The 17,637-nt window shown below is 33.1% G+C and overlaps 2 protein-coding genes and 1 pseudogene across 3 annotated transcripts; all 3 read left to right on the top strand.

Annotated features, from left to right (window-relative positions):
- Window positions 1–229: 229 nt before the first annotated feature.
- LOC111400533 lies at window positions 230–1,046 on the top strand (annotated as a pseudogene).
- Window positions 1,047–4,178: 3,132 nt separating this feature from the next.
- Window positions 4,179–4,644, top strand: LOC111400532 (uncharacterized mitochondrial protein AtMg00810-like). The gene is made up of 2 exons (XM_023027939.1): window positions 4,179–4,353; window positions 4,436–4,644. Exons 1-2 carry the CDS (start codon window positions 4,179–4,181, stop codon window positions 4,642–4,644), a joined length of 384 nt encoding a protein of 127 aa, XP_022883707.1.
- Window positions 4,645–8,220: 3,576 nt separating this feature from the next.
- LOC111401806 (protein DEK-like) lies at window positions 8,221–17,637 on the top strand. Of its 2 annotated transcripts, none has more exons than XM_023029718.1 (11): window positions 8,221–8,999; window positions 10,288–10,321; window positions 11,086–11,165; window positions 11,332–11,391; window positions 14,929–15,039; window positions 15,116–15,196; window positions 15,330–15,416; window positions 15,851–16,364; window positions 16,714–16,811; window positions 16,905–16,935; window positions 17,193–17,637. In XM_023029718.1, exons 1-11 carry the CDS (start codon window positions 8,463–8,465, stop codon window positions 17,342–17,344), a joined length of 1,785 nt encoding a protein of 594 aa, XP_022885486.1. In that variant the 5' UTR covers window positions 8,221–8,462; the 3' UTR covers window positions 17,345–17,637. The 2 variants fall into 2 exon arrangements, with proteins under 2 accessions (XP_022885486.1, XP_022885485.1); XM_023029717.1 differs by having other exon boundaries at window positions 14,926–15,039.

Below are 17,637 nucleotides of genomic sequence, written 5' to 3'. Positions count from 1 at the left end.
GGTCAAAATACTAGATATTGCTTGATTCGTCAAAATTTTGATCGATCACATTTCACTACTAGTCGAAATTTCAACAAGATTTTACAGGCATTAAATAAAATTGCAATAGATATGATGGTCAAACCGGGATTCGTTGTGCCAGAAAAAATAAGGGAAAGTACAATATTTTATCCTACTTTAAAGTAAGTGATGAAATAAGACCTATTATAATTTTTATTTTATATTTTCATTAGTGTTCTCGTGAATTTTTTGTACTGTTTTATTATTTTTAGGATTGTATTGGAGCTATTGATGGTACTCATATTCCAGCAATGGTAACTGGACGTGATACAAGCAGTTACAGAAATCATCATGGAACAATTTCTCAAAATATTTTGGCCGCTTGTAACTTTGATTTGGAATTTATATACGTGATTAGTGGGTGGGAGGGATCAGCACATGATTCTAAAGTGTTGAGTGATGCTTTAACAATGAGAAATGGACTTAAAGTGCCATAAGGTACGACTTTATTATTTCTTTTTTTCTTTTATCTTATTGTTTCATAATTACTTGTTAACTTTACAAGTATTTTATATTCAGGTAAATATTTTTTGGGAGACTATGGATTTCCAAATCGACGTTAGTTTTTAACTCCCATTCGAGGTGTCCGTTATCATCTTCAAGATTTTGCTGGTAAAGGTCGTGACCCTGAAAATACAAAAGAGTTGTTTAATCTTCGTCATGCTTCCTTGAGGAACGTAGTTAAGAGGATATTTGGTATATTTAAATCAAGATTCACAATTTTCAAAACAACTCCTCCATTTCCATATCGTACACAAGCCGAACTTGTATTAGCTTGTGCAGGATTACACAATTTTCTCCGGAAAGAATGTCAGTCCGATGAATTTCCAATCGAACCCGATAATGAAGATTATTCATCTTTTTCGATTAATGAGGAGGAAGACTTTGGACCATTTTTTGAGAGTCAAGAATAAGAAAGAGAGAATGCTAATGCATGAAGGGCTTCTCTAGCTGCGGACATGTGGAATGATGTTGGAAATGTTTGATATATATATATATATATAATTTTTTTTTTGTTGATCATTACTAAAATACCTTTTTTTTAATATTTTTATTATTTGTTAATCTACTTGATATAAGACGAAGAAGTACTTTATGTTTGGCGAAATATTTGTTTTTTTTGGGAAAAAAATTGACATGAAAAATACGATTTATTACTTTACATTTTCGATTATATGAGTTGTGAACGATTTGAATATATAAGAAGTTAAATATATTACATTATATATGTTTAATATATTCTTTTAAAAAATATAAAAAAAATTTCAAAAGTTTTTAAAAGCCTCTAGTAAAAATCTCCACAAATCCAGGAAAAACTTTAATTAATTCCTACCAAATCCATAGAAATCACTTAAAATTCCACAAAGTCCACAAAAGTCACCCACTTTAAAAAGTCTCCAAAAGTCTTTAAAAGTCCCAATTGAATAGACCCCCCTTAAACTCCAATCTAGGCAGTATTGTTAAATTATGTGGTTCAACAAGTCATATATGATCAAGTCTTCATTAATAATTCATGTTGTGTTGGGTCATCTGTTGTCATAGTCAATAGGAATTTGTTTTTAGTGAATTAATGGTTGTGCAAGTGTCCCTAGTCAAAGGCATGTTGTTATGCTTTTACCTGATTTTTAGGAAAATTTGTTTTGCACGTTGTACAGTGGCTAGTTTTGTGCTTTTATCCATTGGTGTAATTGCATATATAAAGATTGTTGATTAATGAATAAATTAACACCCTATTTGATGGCCATTATTTGGTCAAAAATAATATTTTGAATAGTGATTTTTTAGAAAATGTGTGATTCAAAAGTAGGGAAAGTTCTAGATTTATATATAGAATATTTTATTGTATGAATATGTGGTTAAAAATGAGTATGTAAAAAAAATAGTTTTAAAATAATGGTTGTCAAACAAGGACTAATCAATTCAATACCTCCTTTTCACTTGTTTTATACATTTCAGATTTACTAGTCTTATGCAGAGTTCTTTATTACCCGTGGTATCAGAGTCTGATTATTGTTAGTAAGTGAAAAGGGAAGAAAGCCAAATACAAAGAGTCAAAAAACCAAAAAAGTTCATAGTTTTCAAAAGATAGGTTGATGGTATAGAAGGAACTTTGTTCTTTTTCTTACAACAGCAGTAAGACAATGGCCTCTGATAATTTTGTACAGTCGGCTATTCCATGCCTCGATGGCCATTATGACCATTAGAGCATGATTATGGAGAACTTTCTAAGGTTTAAAGAGTATTGGTAGGTTTTCAATACAGAGATATAAAAACAAGCAAATGGCGTGGCTCTGATAGAGATGCAAATGATAGAATTGGAAAGACTGAAGCTAAAAAATTTGAAGGCAAAAAATTATCTTTTTCAAGCTATAGATCGGTCGATCTTGGAAACGATTCTTTAAACGGAAACCTCCATACAGATATGAGATTCTTTGAAGAAAAATACAAAGATTAACAAGGACAAAGAGACAGTAGCTTCAAGCGCTTTGATCCAAGTTTGAAATGCTTCAGAAGAAATCAGAAGAATCATGATTTCTTCTCAAGAACAATGGCAATTATCCATAAGATGCGAGTTCGCGGTGAGAAGATGGAGGACGTGACTTTTATGCCAAAATTTAACTATGTAGTTTGTTCTATTGACGAATTAAAGCACCTTGATACTCTTTCAATTTATGAGATGCAAGGATCTTTACTGGTTTATGAAAAGAAAGTAATCCAGCAAGAAAAAGAAGAGCAAGACTTAAAGGCTTCTACAAACAACAATGCTTGGCTACCTAGTAGATCAGCATACCGTGGTTGAGATTGAGGTAGAAGAAGAGGAGGTCGAGAAAATAGATATGGAGGCAGACGGTATTAACATAACAAAAATGACAATGATCCATCCATTTTTCAAGATAGAGGAAAGGGATGTGATCAATAATTTGAGAAATCCAAGGTAGAGTGCTATAGATGTTACAAGCTTGGCCATTATTAGTATGAATGTTATACCAAGCTGTCTGAAGACAAAGAGAAGAGGTTGAAATCAAATTGTGTTGAGCAATAAGAAGAAGAAACCTTACTGATGGTGTTCCATGAGAAGGAGGACAAGATTGAATCAAATGTTCGGTATGTGAACACGGGCTGCAGCAACTATATGTGCGGTGGTAATTCATTTTTTGTTCTTATTTAAATGTAGACTTTCGAAGTACTGTAAGTTTTGGTGATTGCTCTAATGTGAAAGTTGTACGAAAATGATACATTAAGATAAGAACCAAAAATGGTCTTGTATGAACAATCTCTAGTGCCTTTTTATATTCTTGATTTGAAAATAATTTACTAAGTGCTGGTCAATTGCAAGAAAAGGGTTATATTATGACTATTCAAAATGGAGCTTGTGAGATATAGACCCTTCAAGAGGAGTAGTGGCCATTGGTCAGATGAGTTTGAATAGATCATTTCCATTCCAGATAAATAATTTTGAACGATCCATCATGGCTTTGGCATTTTCAATATGACTACTTGAATTTTAATGGATTAACAACGCTCCAATGAAAGAATATGGTGATATGACTTTCCCAAATTTTTATTCCTTTCTGGAGTTTGTGAGAAATGTATTGTTAGCTAGCAATACCATTTTTAATTTCTACAAGGAAAGTCATGTAAAGCAGCAAATATGATAACTTCCAAAAATTCATGAAAGGTTTATCAGCTAGATGTGAAGTTGGTGTTCTTACATGGTGAATTGCAAAACGAGGTATATGTTGACCAACCCTTTGGATCTGTAAAATAAGGTAGCGAGCATAAGGTATACAAATTGAAAAAAAGCTTTATACGGACTGAAACAAGCACTAGTAACTTGGTATAGTCATATTGATGTTTGCTTTTCTAGAGAATGTTTTTGCAAATGTCTGCATAAGCATGCACTTTTTATAAAACTTGGAAGTAATTGTAATTTACTTGTTGTTTGTTTATATGTAGATGATCTGATGATCGAGGTTTTTAAGAAAAATATGATAATTTAATTTGAAACGACAGATTTAGTTTGATGCATTATTTCTTTGGGATTGGAGTTGTGAAATCATCTACTGGTACATTTATTTCACACAAAAAATGTTCTTAAGGTTCTAAAGTAGTTCAAAATGCAAGATTGCAATCCAACAGAATATAGCAATATTTTGGTGAGAGATGATGGAGCAAACAAGATAAATGCCGCTCTTTACAAACAGATAGTGGGTAGTTTCATGCATATAGCCTCAACAAGACCTAACATCATGCATGATGTTATTTCAATTAGTAAGTACATGGAGAATCCAAGTAAGAATAGTTTGTTGGCTGGTGAAAGGAATTTTTCATTATCTTAAAGGCACAATTGATTTTGTTGTTTTGTATAAGGCAGGAGCAAAGGAAAATTTATTTGGTTTTTCTGTTAGTGACTATATTGGACGCCTTGAAGATAGAAAGAGTACGTTAGGATTTTTTTTTATGATGAGTTTTGAAACTGTATCTTGGTTATCAAAGAAGCAACAGACTTTATCATCTAAGGAAGCTCAATTTGTTGTAGTAGCTTATCCTCTTGTTAAGCTATTGGTTGAGAAGATTGCTTGAAACACTTCAAACGTTTATAACAAGGAGTAACAACTATCTATTGTGAGAATGATTCAGTAGCAAGGAGTTCTTCATGAAAGGAACAAACACATGGATGTTAGATGCCATTTCTTGCTCAATCTTTATGATAGTATAGTTAATTTGGTGATTTGTAAAAATGAAAATCAAGTGGTTGATATGCTAACAAAACCACTCTAGCAAGTATTTGAACAGCTTAGGAAAATGCTTGGAGTTTGCTTTTCAAAAGAAGTTAGAGCTGCTTAATGGAAGGCATTGCAGATTAGTGTCCTTAAACTAAATCGATCTCTGCAGACATTAGTTTAAAAAGAAGATGGTAAACTATGATCGTTCAACAGGTCATATATGACCAAGTCTTCATTGATAATTCATGTTGTGTTGAATCATTTGTTGTCATAGTCAATAGGAATTTATTTTTAGTAGTTTAATGGTTTTGTAAGTTTCTCTAGTCAAAGGCATGTTGTTATGTTTTTACCTAGTTTTTAGGAAAAATTGTTTTACACATGGGTCATGCTATTTGTACATTCCATTTTACACTTTGGGTTATCCGATCTTACCTCCTCCTCTCACATGGGGTCGGGTCCCACGTGTTGTGGGATCGGGTAGGCTAAAGTGTAAGTCAACAAGTACAAATAGCTTAATTCTTTACACATTGGGCAGTTGCCGATTTTGTGCTTTTTATCCGTTCATGTAATTGCCTATATAAGGCTGTTGGTTAATGAATAAATTGAACCAATTCAGTACCTTATCTTCACTTGTCTTCTACATTTTCAGCTTTACTTTTGTCTTATGCAGAGCTCTTTATTATTAACAGCTTGTTTGGGAGCAATTTTTTCCTCCAAAAAATTGATTTTTTGACCGTTATTATTCGACTTATTTTCTCACGGGTGGACCCCACTTTTCTCTTAACGATCAAAAAATCAATTCTCAAAATCACTCCTAAACAGGCTCTAAATGTGGATGATAGCCCTATGTTGTGTAAAAGAAAAAGACAACAAGGGAAGAAGAGATGAGGAAAGTTCTAGTGATTTGAGAAGGGAGGAATGAGTTTATCCGTGACGTTGAATATGGGAGTTTTTAACTTTTTTTAGTGAATAGGCCATTTAATCTAATTCCCACAAGAATTTTTTTCGCACTCATTTTAAGAAAAATATGTTACTATGCCCTTGTTAGATGATTAAAATTATAATTTTCGTAAATTTTGATAAAAGTTGATCAAATGTGTAGTTGAAAAGTTGTGAGTCTCATTAGATATATGATTGAAATTAGCCCTTATTTGAGAAAAATAATATTTTAAATAGTGAGTTTTAGGAACATGTGTAGTTAAAAAGTAGGAAAACTTTTGAGTTTATGTACAAAATATTTTTTTGTGTGAATGTGTGATTGAAAGTGAATATATAGAACAAGAGCTTTCAAATAATAATTTTCAAACAGAGGCTTAATTGTTGACTTTAATTTAGATTAAAATCTTGATTATTTTAGTCCTACCAAACGGGGGCTATATCTTGAAAAAAAATTCTTGATTTCTACATTTTTTCTTGCCATAGTCTTGCTTCTCGTGAATTTCTGGAAGATCGAGGCAGCCATTTGTGAACTAAAAGCATGGGGGAAGAAACAATTAGAGTGTGTTTTATTGGCATGGAAAATATCACCTAGAAATGAAAATATTTTCCTTCTTTTGTGGAAAATAAAAATCACCTCCACCCAAGGAAAATATTTTTCCTAAAAACAAGAAAAATTAGGCATATTTTCAAAAATTGGAAAATATTTTCCATGAAAAAAATTAGCAATCAAACACCTCAAGTAGGAATTGGGTGAAAACTGATATTTTTCATGACAAATAAATGTAATCAAACATACCCTTATTGATTAATATTTCACAATTGTGGTTATTCAGGATGCGGTTTTAATTTGAAAATTGAAAAATTGACGGGACAAATTTTCAATGCATTTTTGGCGGGGGTATTGGGTAGGACGTAGGTGGTGCTAGTTGAAAAAGAAATAAAATTTGTTAACTATTTTATCCGGGACTCATTTGTACTTTTTTGAAAATTTTGGGAGTAAGATCACCATTAATTCTTTTTTAAATTGGATGCTAAATTCATCATTTTTCAAGACTTTATCGAGAAAATGGATGATAAGATTGCATTTTACAGTAATTGGTTGATTTGGAGGGTATAGCATCAAAATGAAAGATTATAGTTATTGGTGTTTCGCGGATTATCCTTTATAAAAACATTTATGAATGATGGCTTGCAATATATATTAATGTGCTTACTTAGCTCATATTTTGTTTATTTTATAAGCACTGGAGCTATTTTTAACTCATACATTTTGAGGAATTAAAAAGCAATATCTTCTCATTCACTATTAATTTCTTCTATTTATTTATAATTTAAGTCATTTTTAAATATTTTCTAAACAAGCTTTTAAGTATAACCTTTATTTGATTCTCATTATTTTTAAAATACAATTTTATCTCTTTAACAACATATTTTTCAATAAAATTATATTATATGTAAATCCAAAATTTTCATTTCTTCAATCTCCTATTTCAAAATGCTTTTTAACAGTAAAATGGAGCTCAAACAGGCTTATAATTATATTAAAACTCACAACTTGCGATAAATTTTTACCATGCATCGCTACACCATGCTCTCTTAAACTTCTATTACACAATTTGAATACTTTTCTTTTCTATTTGCACTATATGCATCTATTATTCAAACTATATTTATTAAATTTCTTTAATATCTCTAAGAGCATGTATGATAACTATTATTATATAAAAAAAAAGAGTTTTGAATAATAATTTTTAGGAGAATGTGTGGTTAATAAGTAGAATTTTTTTTTGATATACGTATTGAATATTTTATTGTATGAATATGTAATTAAAAATGATCCTGTAGTAAACTGTAAAATAAATTAATGGTTGACAAACATACACTAAAAATGTTTCTAATTTGAAACTTTGCAATTCAATAAAATATTTTGTTTGGTCAACTTTTGATTAAAAAAGAGTTTTATAATCTTGATTTTTTGAATAATGTATCGTAAAAATGAAAGATTTAGAATTGAAAGAATATGTTTTTAGACAACATAAGGCTTTTACAATTAAATAGTAACACTTGCCCCTCAGGGCACATCCAAGTTGGCGGAACAATCACATTGGGGGGCTCTGGAACCAAGTGTGGGGAGTTCGATTCCTGATTGGAGCAGCCAAGTGATGTAATAACCAGATGAAGGGTTGGAGCAGCTTGGTGATGTAATAACCATGAAGGAGAGTCCCTTTGGGGAACGAGTAAAAGCCATGTGGGAACCTGGGAACCAACAAGGACACAATCTGCGATTTACCTTCACTAGTCACTGAGGGGCCGGGGGCTAGAGGTCCAGGATTTAGTCCGGCTAAGCTGGGACACCTGGGTTATAAAAAAAAAAAAAAAAAAAAATGAAATAAAATAAAATTAAATAGTAACACTTAAAAAATTTCTGCTCGTTCGGTTGCCATCTCTGCTGTTACGTATTCATATAAAACATAAAAGGGTATGGTATAAAAGTTTTAGCATTGGAGCAGAACCCATGGAGCCCGCTTAATGAATTCTCTTCATTTGATCGAAAATTTTCAAAATCCCAAAACCCCAAATCTGCGCGCCTTTGACCTAAATATTCTACCCTAAATTTTCGATCTCACGCCTTCAATCAACATCTGCATCGACTATTTTTTTGCATCTATATACTCGCGCATACTCGCGCGACACTGATAATTCGGGGGGGTTAATTGATTTCCAGATTTTGGGTTCATGGCTTCGGAAAAGGAATCTGTAGAGGAGAGCAAGAAGCTCGAGAGTGAGGAGAAAGACCCAATTGAAGTTGAAGAGAAAGGTGAAGTTAAGGTAGACCCAGATGAAGAAAAAGAGGAGAAATTAGAGGAGGTGAAAGAAGAGAAGGACGAGGAAAAGGGGGAAGAAGAAAGCGAAGGGGATAAGGAAAAAGAAGAGGAAAATGAAGGGGAGAAAGAGAAAGGAGTGAAAAATGAAGGGGAAGAAGAGGAGGGTCAAGATGGAGAAGAAGAAAATGAGCTAGAAGAAGGAGAGGATGAGAAAGTAGAAGAAGACCAGATCAAGGGGAAAAAGAAGGGAAAGAGTGAGAAGAAAAATGTGAAGAAAAGATCCAAAATAGAGAAAAGTGGGGCTAAATCTCAAAATGAGAAGGAAGAGTTATCATCACCGAGGACTCCAAGAGGGGACAGGCCGACGAGGGAGAGGAAGACGGTGGAGCGGTTTACCGTGAGTGCAACACCCAGCAGCACTGCCTCCAAATCTGTGGCCATTGAAAAGGTATTATAATTATTACTAATGGCTTGTTCAGTAGTGGATATAAGAATTGATTTTTTGACCGTAATAGAAAAGTGGGTTCACCTGTGAGTCAAGAAGTAAAAAAATAATGGCTGATTCGGTGAAGCAACGATTAAAAAATTGATTTTTCGGGGTTGAAAAATCAAAACCAAATGGGGGCTAAGAACTTGGAGTTTTAACAGGATATAGTGTCTTGTTTTTGAGTGGAATTCTTGGCATCTACTAGGCAAAAGAAAAGAAAACTTGATAGGAAACATTTTTTCCTGTTATTTCTTATTTTGGTTGAATTTAAGAGTCTATTTGGGAGCGATTTTGAGAATTAATTTTTTGGCCGTTAGGAGAAAAGTGTGATCCACTCGTGAGAAAAGAAGTCAAATATAACGGCTGGAATAGTGAAATAACGGTCTTAGGGCAAACAATCACTCCCAAACAAGATGCAAATATGAAAAAACAATAATTAAATTATTCAAGAGAAAAAAATTAGCATGTATAATGAACTTGTATGCTAGTATTAGTTTACGGGGTATTAGTTATGAATTTATTGGGTCTGTGGGTTATAGTTGGTAAGGAGTGATATTAGGCAAATTTGGATTTTAGTCTTGAGCGGGAAAGAAACATTACTAGGAAATTTTGGATTTTATTTCAGAGCGGGAAAGGAAATGGAAAAGAAAATGTGAATAGTTAGTTATTCATATTCAGATAAGGATGAAACTATACCATGTAAACTAAGCCCCCGTTTGATTCTCATTCTTTCACCATAAAAATGAAAAATATGATCGCTATCCATCATATCAAGCCACTATATTTGACTTTTTATCTCTTGTGTAGATTCTGTAACGGTTATATTTTTCATCCTCATTTAAAAAAAAAAAAAGGGAATCAAATGGGGCATAAGAGCTTTGGCCAATAATATTTGTAATGCGATGCTAGAGTTACGGGACAAGAAAATTCCATGTTTAACTATTAAGCCTTATAAATAACTAACATATGTTACATGTATGATGTTGTATTGAAGGAAAGCAAGGTACAGTTTGAAAGTTCACTGTTGATTCAGTGGTGTTTAGCTTGTCATTTAATTTGTTGTAATTGGTTGGAGATAATTGTGTGCTTTTACATTGCTTTCACTTCCTTATTGTTTTTCTATTATAAAGGATCTCAAGTGGGGCATGAATGATATATGCATGTTTTTTTTTTCCCCCTGGCAAAATTAATTATGGAATTTATGACCGCTCACCAAACGATTCTATTGAATTTGGGTGCATAACTACAGGGTCGAGGTACAAAGCTTAAGGACATCCCAAACGGTATGATCTTATTATTTCATTCAATACGCATGATACTCTATCATTTATATTTGAATTTGGTTTCTCAATACATCTGATTTTTTTCGATATAGCTTGACATTACTTCTGGAACTTATTGCATTAAATTTATATCTGTATTTGTTTCGTAAATAATAGTTTGTTGGAAATATCTCTGTAGTGTGATTGCTGGTGTCTGATTTGAAAAAAACAATGACGGGGTTTATTTGATAATCTTAATATCTTTATCCCATACAATTTCTTCCCGACAGAAATTTCTGATTTCATGAAACATATAGTATCATGCACAGCGCTAACAAGTTATTTACAAATTGTACTCAGATATTCGGTCTTCTCTTAGTGTTAGATACATAGGGTACAATCAGCATATAGATAATGTCTTTTCAATTCTATTATATTTTGATTCAATAAAGGTGCTCAACATGTGAAATTCATTACAAGGTCATTATAACATAATTACATTGAGCATTTGATCTACTATTTCATTATATCCTAGCCAATTTGGCAAAAAAATGGATGCAGGAACATGACTTCTTTTATAGTTTAGGTCAGGTCCTTTCGTTCTTGTTCTTGTATCTAAGCCAATGTTCAATAAATGTATTTGATACTGTTTAAAATTTATGCAATCAAATTTTTTGCTCTACCGCTGTTTACACATCAAGTTTGTTGGTATTTTGTTTGTTTTATGGACTTGTCTACTAAAATACACGTACCTCTTCCTCACACTTTTATTACAAATGTTTCAGTGGCCTTCAAGTTGTCCAAGAGAAAGGGTGATGAAAACCTGCAGATTCTTCACACTATTCTTTTTGGCAAAAAATCTAAGGTTACATCTTAAGCCGTCATTTTTAACCAATCCAGTTTCATAATTAGTTAGATAAGCATTTTATGTTAAAATTTTCATTATTTTGCCATTTTCTGTTCACTTGATTGTTGAGATGCCCAATGGGGTTTGATGATCTTGTAAAATTGCAATCACGTTTCCTGTTCAGGTACATACTCTGAAGAAAAATATTGGCCTCTTCTCTGGATTTGTATGGGTTGATAATGAGGTATGGTGTCCTTTTCTGCTCGCTCGCTCCTCTTAACTCCTTTTGTTCTAGATCATGTGTTAAGGCTTTGGTTGGTCAGATGTTAAATGGAATGCAGGAAACCTTTCTGGGAAAAAAGAATTCTAGGGAAAGACATTTTGTCTGGATTTGTTATTTTAAGAAAGCTGGACCAACTGATGCTTATTGTTGTTGACAAAAGAATCCTAAATTTTGTCCCTTTTTAGGGTCTTATATAGAGGACAATGTGATGTTAAATAAACTGGTGGAATTTAAAAGGCTTTAATGTGATGTGACAACACACATTTGAATTACCATATAAGGTGCATATATCCTGCATTCCATACAATTATGGACATATAGTATTCTAGAGTATAGTGTGAATATAATTATAAAATAACACTTTGATATGAAGAATGTGGTGCTTAATTAAAGTAGAATTTTTTCCATTTCAAGATTCCAGAGATGAATAGTCATTCTCATCAAAGAAAATGTTAAATCAAACAAGTAGTTTCATGAGGAATAGGTGAGAGATCCACTTCTGCATCCTGCATATGGAGTCTTTAAATTGATATTGACAGGGATATTAATATACGTAATATTTCCCGAAGCAAACCAAAAATTAAGGTTCTAAAAAGCGCTAGGCGTAGCAAGGTTAAGCCTCAAACCTTACCAGCTTAGGCATACCCTGTTGAATCCTAAGCATAATCATGGTTTGAAAAGGGAAACTTGAGGCATGCCTTGAGTTGAGGTGTATGCTCCGACCGAGGTATGCACATTGTAATTTCTTTGATATTTAATTTAATTTTTTTTTAATTTGTAATTCTTAACGTCAGGTTTAGTGAGTTTTAGGTGGGGCCCACCACTTTTCTTGTTTTACAAAACCTAATGTAATATTAAGTGAAAAATCAAGACAAATATTATAAAAAAACACTCTATGCTCCACGTCTCTACCATTTCCCAAAAACATTAAGGAACTTCTACAATTCCATTGGCAAGTAATTTTTTGCTTTTATTTCTTTAATTCGTCCTCTCGCTCTTTAATTTTATTTTTATTTTCATTTTCTCCAATTCTTATACTATTTTCTTCCTTTTTTGGTTTGAGTTGAGGCTTATGCCTCGTCCCTTGAAACAAAAATGCCCCAATGCTCATTTTCGCTTTAAACTATGAGTGTAATAAGGCATGCCTTATTTTTAGCATTATTTTAATAATGCTAATTATTTTGCTAAGATCATTAATAATTATTTCTTGTATCTTTGTTGCACGGATACTTCAATTAGGGTAGTATGCTTGTGTCCGACATGTCTCGAACTTGTATTGGATACCGACACTTTTCTATGATCATTTTTCTTATTTTATTAGAAATATTATATATTTTTAATTTAAAGTTATTAGTAAATAATAAATACGTATTCATGTTTAAAAAATTTCAACTAAAAAGTTAATAACAAATATAAAATTAAATTTATACAATATAAATGAAAATTTTTAAAGAATTAAAACAACGTATCGGCGACGTGTCGTGTCAGTAGTTTTTTCATAAAACATGTGTCGATGTATCCAACATGTGTTGTGTCGGATATACGTGTGTTGGAGCATCATAGTTTGTATTTAATATGTTTATTTAACCTTTAAAAGAATAAATAAATTGGTCTAAAAATATATAAAAAGGTGTGTGCCTTTTGGTGCCTAGACCTGCATTAGGCAGTAAAAAATAATGTTGTTTACCTTTCCAAAATTTCTTCATAAGTGTGGCTTTTACCTCCTGAATAGGCCAGTGTTTTCCTGTCTTTAGAACATACATAAAATGACTAGTTGCATTTCAATCTTGAGCTATTAATTTTATTATGTTGATACACAATGGTTTTCTAGGTAAAATATTCTTTTGAAAGTTGAAGCCCCTGTTTGGGCTCTATTTAAATTAGTTTTTATGGAAAAATGTATTTTGGAATGGTGAATTTTTTTGGTGGAATATGTGGTTAAAAAAGAGGATTTTTTTGTTTTTTGTTTACGTGTAATATTATTTTATTAAAAAATGCGCACTTGAAAAGAAGAAAGAAAAAAATGCATTAAAATTAAAAGGAAGACTTGTAGCAGAGGTATCAAATCTTTAAAATATTAGCAGACTTTTTCCAAACCTTTAATTTGTTGCAATCGTCATTTCAAATCTTTCAAAATGTTGTGGCGGAAGCCCTTTTGGATAGTTTTATCCAAATGTCTTTTAGTTGACTAAGAAATTTGATTTTGATCATATTTTTAATATTTTTAAAAGGGTAAAATAGTAACTTTTCATTTACTACATTAAAATAAGTTAAAAATTAAATTAGAAAAAGAAATACAAAATAAAGAACCTGAGTTCCTATTCATCCCATCTATCCACCCCCCAACTCTATCCCTTCTCATCCCATCCCGTCTCACTCCTTAAATCAAATCAATCCCATCTACCTATAAGTGGCTTGGTCCATTCCACCAGCCTCCAACAACACCGTTGATGGAGGATTAACAACAGTACTTTCAATAAGGTATACTTTCGTCTTCAAATGGTAGACAAAGTGGACCCATTCAGGCTAGGGATGGTATTGGTGATTAGAATTGACAGAAAGCTCCGATTTTGTGCTATTGGCGGGGATTATAGTAGCTTCGGAGTTGATTGTGATTACATATTAATTGTATCAGTGAAACCGGAAAAGGGAATAGTTTGCATAATCCTAGTGGAGGAACTTGAGAGAAACTGAGGGAACTGTGAAGAAATGAGGTTCCTAAAAGAGTGTATAATCTTAAAGTTACTGTCATTTTTCTTTCTTTCTTGGGGTGGGGTGGGGTTTTGGGTAGGGGGTTTCACTCTCAAGCCATGAAAGCATAGCTATCGATGAAGAATCTCGCCTGTGTTAAGGGTTTTGGATAGGGCTTTTGGAAGTGGTAAGTAGTGATGATGGCCGCTTATACATAGATGGGTTTGTTGGGACAGTGTGTGAAAACAAATCATAATGGAAGATATTGTAGAGACTATGAGGGCAAAGAATTGAAGTTGGAGGTGGGGATTGGTAGAGGATAGGGTTGGGAAAGAAGATGAATAGTGACCTTGTTCTTTATCGTTTTTTATTTAGCTAAAATTCATTTTAATGGATAATTAATTTTTTGCCTCTTTTAAAACATAAAATATATGGTCAAAACTTAATTTTTGGGTCAATTGTCAGAAAAATGGATGGAAATCGTCCAAAAGGGTTTTTACCGCAATGTTTTGAGAGGTTTGGGGAGGGGGGTGACGATGCAACAAGTTAAAGGTTTGGGGAGTGTCTACTAATGATTTAAAGGATTGAGGTTTCTGTTGCAATTATCCCAAATTAAAACGGAGCCCAAACAGGGGCTAAACCATCCAAACATCTGACATTCAAAATATAGCTTAGCTCCGTGCATGCAAATAGACCTGAGTAACATAGAGAAGATATTTACAATAGTACTCTGCACTTGATTATTGGAACATAAAAATTAATCAATTAGTGAATTTAGAAATCTTTTTTGGTTGATGTCCACAGCAGGAGAAGCAAAGAGCTAAAGTCAAGGAGAAGCTTGACAAATGTGTTAAAGAAAAATTGTTGGACTTTTGTGATGTACTTAATATTCCAGTCAGTAGAGCTGCTGTAAAGAAGGTAAGGTCTTACCATTGACACTATTATGATACTCAAAATGTTCAATCATCTGAATAATAATAGCTGTGCTTTTCAGGAAGAACTCTCTGTAAAATTGTTGGAGTTCTTGGAATCTCCTCATGCTACAACGGAAACACTGCTTGCTGACAAAGAGAAGGTAGAATTTTTTTATTTTATTTTATTTTTTTTCCTTCATTTTTTAGAGTTTGTGTATGTTTTACATTTTCTCTAATTTGTATAATGCCAAGTTATCCATCGAGTCATCAAATAGGTCCTTTCATTAATGACAGTCATCGAAGGGTAAGAAGCGAAAGAGTAAGGACTCAGCAAGCAAAACCCCAAGCTCTTCTGATGTGGCTGAAGGAAAAACCACAGAGGTTAGTGATTCTCCATTTTACTTCTTTATTTATGCGTGTCAGTTTCTTTTCCTAATCACCGGTAATGAGCTCATCTTGTCTTTCTAACGCACAAAGGAAAAAGTTCTGCTTTGTGGCCATATTTTCCAGTTTCAAACATGTTGGTATCCTCTTTATGCATGGTGGTTTATTTTCTTGTAACTCGTAGCTATAATGAAAACTAATGTTGATATTACCATGTTGCCAGTCTATGAACGGCTCATTACCTATGCCATCCAGGATTTTTTATGTTGCTTAGTTTACTTCATTTGTTAAATTTTTGTGTTGCCTTGTTCAGCAAAATGTTTTTTGTGCTAACCATGTTGCTTTGTATTCTAGACCGTACTTTTTGTCTCTTCATGGAAAGTCCTTAATGCACTTTGGTTTCTCTGTTTAATTGTTCTTATTGCACATAGAAAAATAAGCCAAGCTCCAATTCAAGGAAGAAACCCAAGGATTTATCCAAAACCGAGGAAGAAGATAGTGATAAAAGTGAACCTTTAGAGAGTGAAAATGATCAAGAAGATGACGATGACGTAGCTGATAAAGCAGAAAGTGAGCAGGAAGAGAATAAGTCAGAGGAAGAAAAGGAGGAAGAGGACGAAGATGAACCTAGAAAGCAGAAGTCCGTTGAGAAATCTACTTCAAAGAAGAGTACTAAAAAAGATAGTAGTGGCAAGACGAGTGAGAAGTCTAAACTTGTTACCAGAGGCAGCCCTTCAAAGTCATCCAAAAGCTCCGGTAAATCTACTAAAAAATCTTCCAGTTCAACATCTAAGAAAGATGCTGCTGAAGCTAAATCGAAGAATGAAAGTAAGGCATCCTCGATGAAAAAGCGGAAGGCTAATGAGGAAATTGAAGAGGATACAAGTGCACCAAAGGAAAAGGCTTCAAACAAGAAACGATCAAGCAAGTCTTCAACAGATCAAGGTATTATTCCATTCATTTCTGGCTTTTGTCATCCAATAGTGATGCTTGAAAACCTAGGAAGGAACCGTCCAGCTTGAGGTTTTCTCCTATATTCTCAGATGCTATATTTACTTCTATTTACGAGTCATGGTCATTTAATTTTGTCAGTCAACTGTCACTTCAATGATCATTGTAATGCGCAATAATTTGGTGAAGGCTTTCCTCCCCAAATTTGAGCTTGAATGTTGTTGTAATGTTCATTGAATGGATATGGCATGATCGATTAGGGAATTTGTTCGTCTTCTTGCACTCTCCCGGAATTGGCTTTCTTTATTTGTCATGCTTGCTCATGTTTCTTTATATGCCATAGGCAAAGGGAAAAGCAGCAAGAAGGCCAAGACCGAACCCATTAACGAAGAAATGCATGCAGTGGTAGTAAAAATACTGAAGGAAGTAGATTTTAATACTGTAAGTTGGACCTTTGGTTATCTATTGCATGTTAGACCGAATGTTCAATTATAGATTTTCTGCTGACAGCCTTTACACTTTCCTGAAATGCAGGCAACGTTATCCGATATTCTCAGACTACTTGGTATGACTTTTCCTACAAGAGTACACTTTACTACACTATAACTTTCTAAAGTACTTGTTGGCCGAGCTTATAAGTATTTATAACTTATATGTGGCGATTCCTAAGGAATGTATTGTTAAAAACTAGGTAAAAATTGTTTGTCCTATGAAATGTGTGGATAAAAATAGGTTTGACCAGTTTATAAGCGATTTTAAGCTTAGCCAAACATGCACTAATGCTTTGGTTTCGATTTGCTAATACTTTCAAGTTTATCTCAGGAGACCACTTTGGTATGGATCTGATGCATAGAAAAGCAGACGTGAAGGCTATAATCACTGAAGTGATAAATAACATGACCGATGATGAGGATGAGGAGGCGGCAGACGAGTCTGGTGACAACAATTCGGACAAAGATGAAAATAACGAATAGGCTTAGATTTACCCAGTTGAGTACATCTCAACCTCACTTGTTCTGAAATGTAAAGGGGTTTGATCAGCTGTTTAGGTGAACTAATGGAACATTGTTAATTTTATTTTGACCTTCTGCAGATAGACACCATAAATGAATTTGTCTGTATGCTTAGGATTTTAACTTATAGATGCTACAACTGATTTATGTTTTTTTGTACTCAACCGCTGTAGTTGGATTTAGTGGATGTTTTATTATAGATGTTTTGTACAACTCGTTTGAGAAATTGCGGATATATCTTTTCATTGCCATTA

This window comes from Olea europaea, chromosome 10 (genome assembly GCF_002742605.1).
Source record: "Olea europaea var. sylvestris chromosome 10, O_europaea_v1, whole genome shotgun sequence".
Lineage (NCBI taxonomy): Eukaryota > Viridiplantae > Streptophyta > Magnoliopsida > Lamiales > Oleaceae > Olea > Olea europaea.
This window is presented reverse-complemented; position numbering and strand designations above follow the sequence as displayed.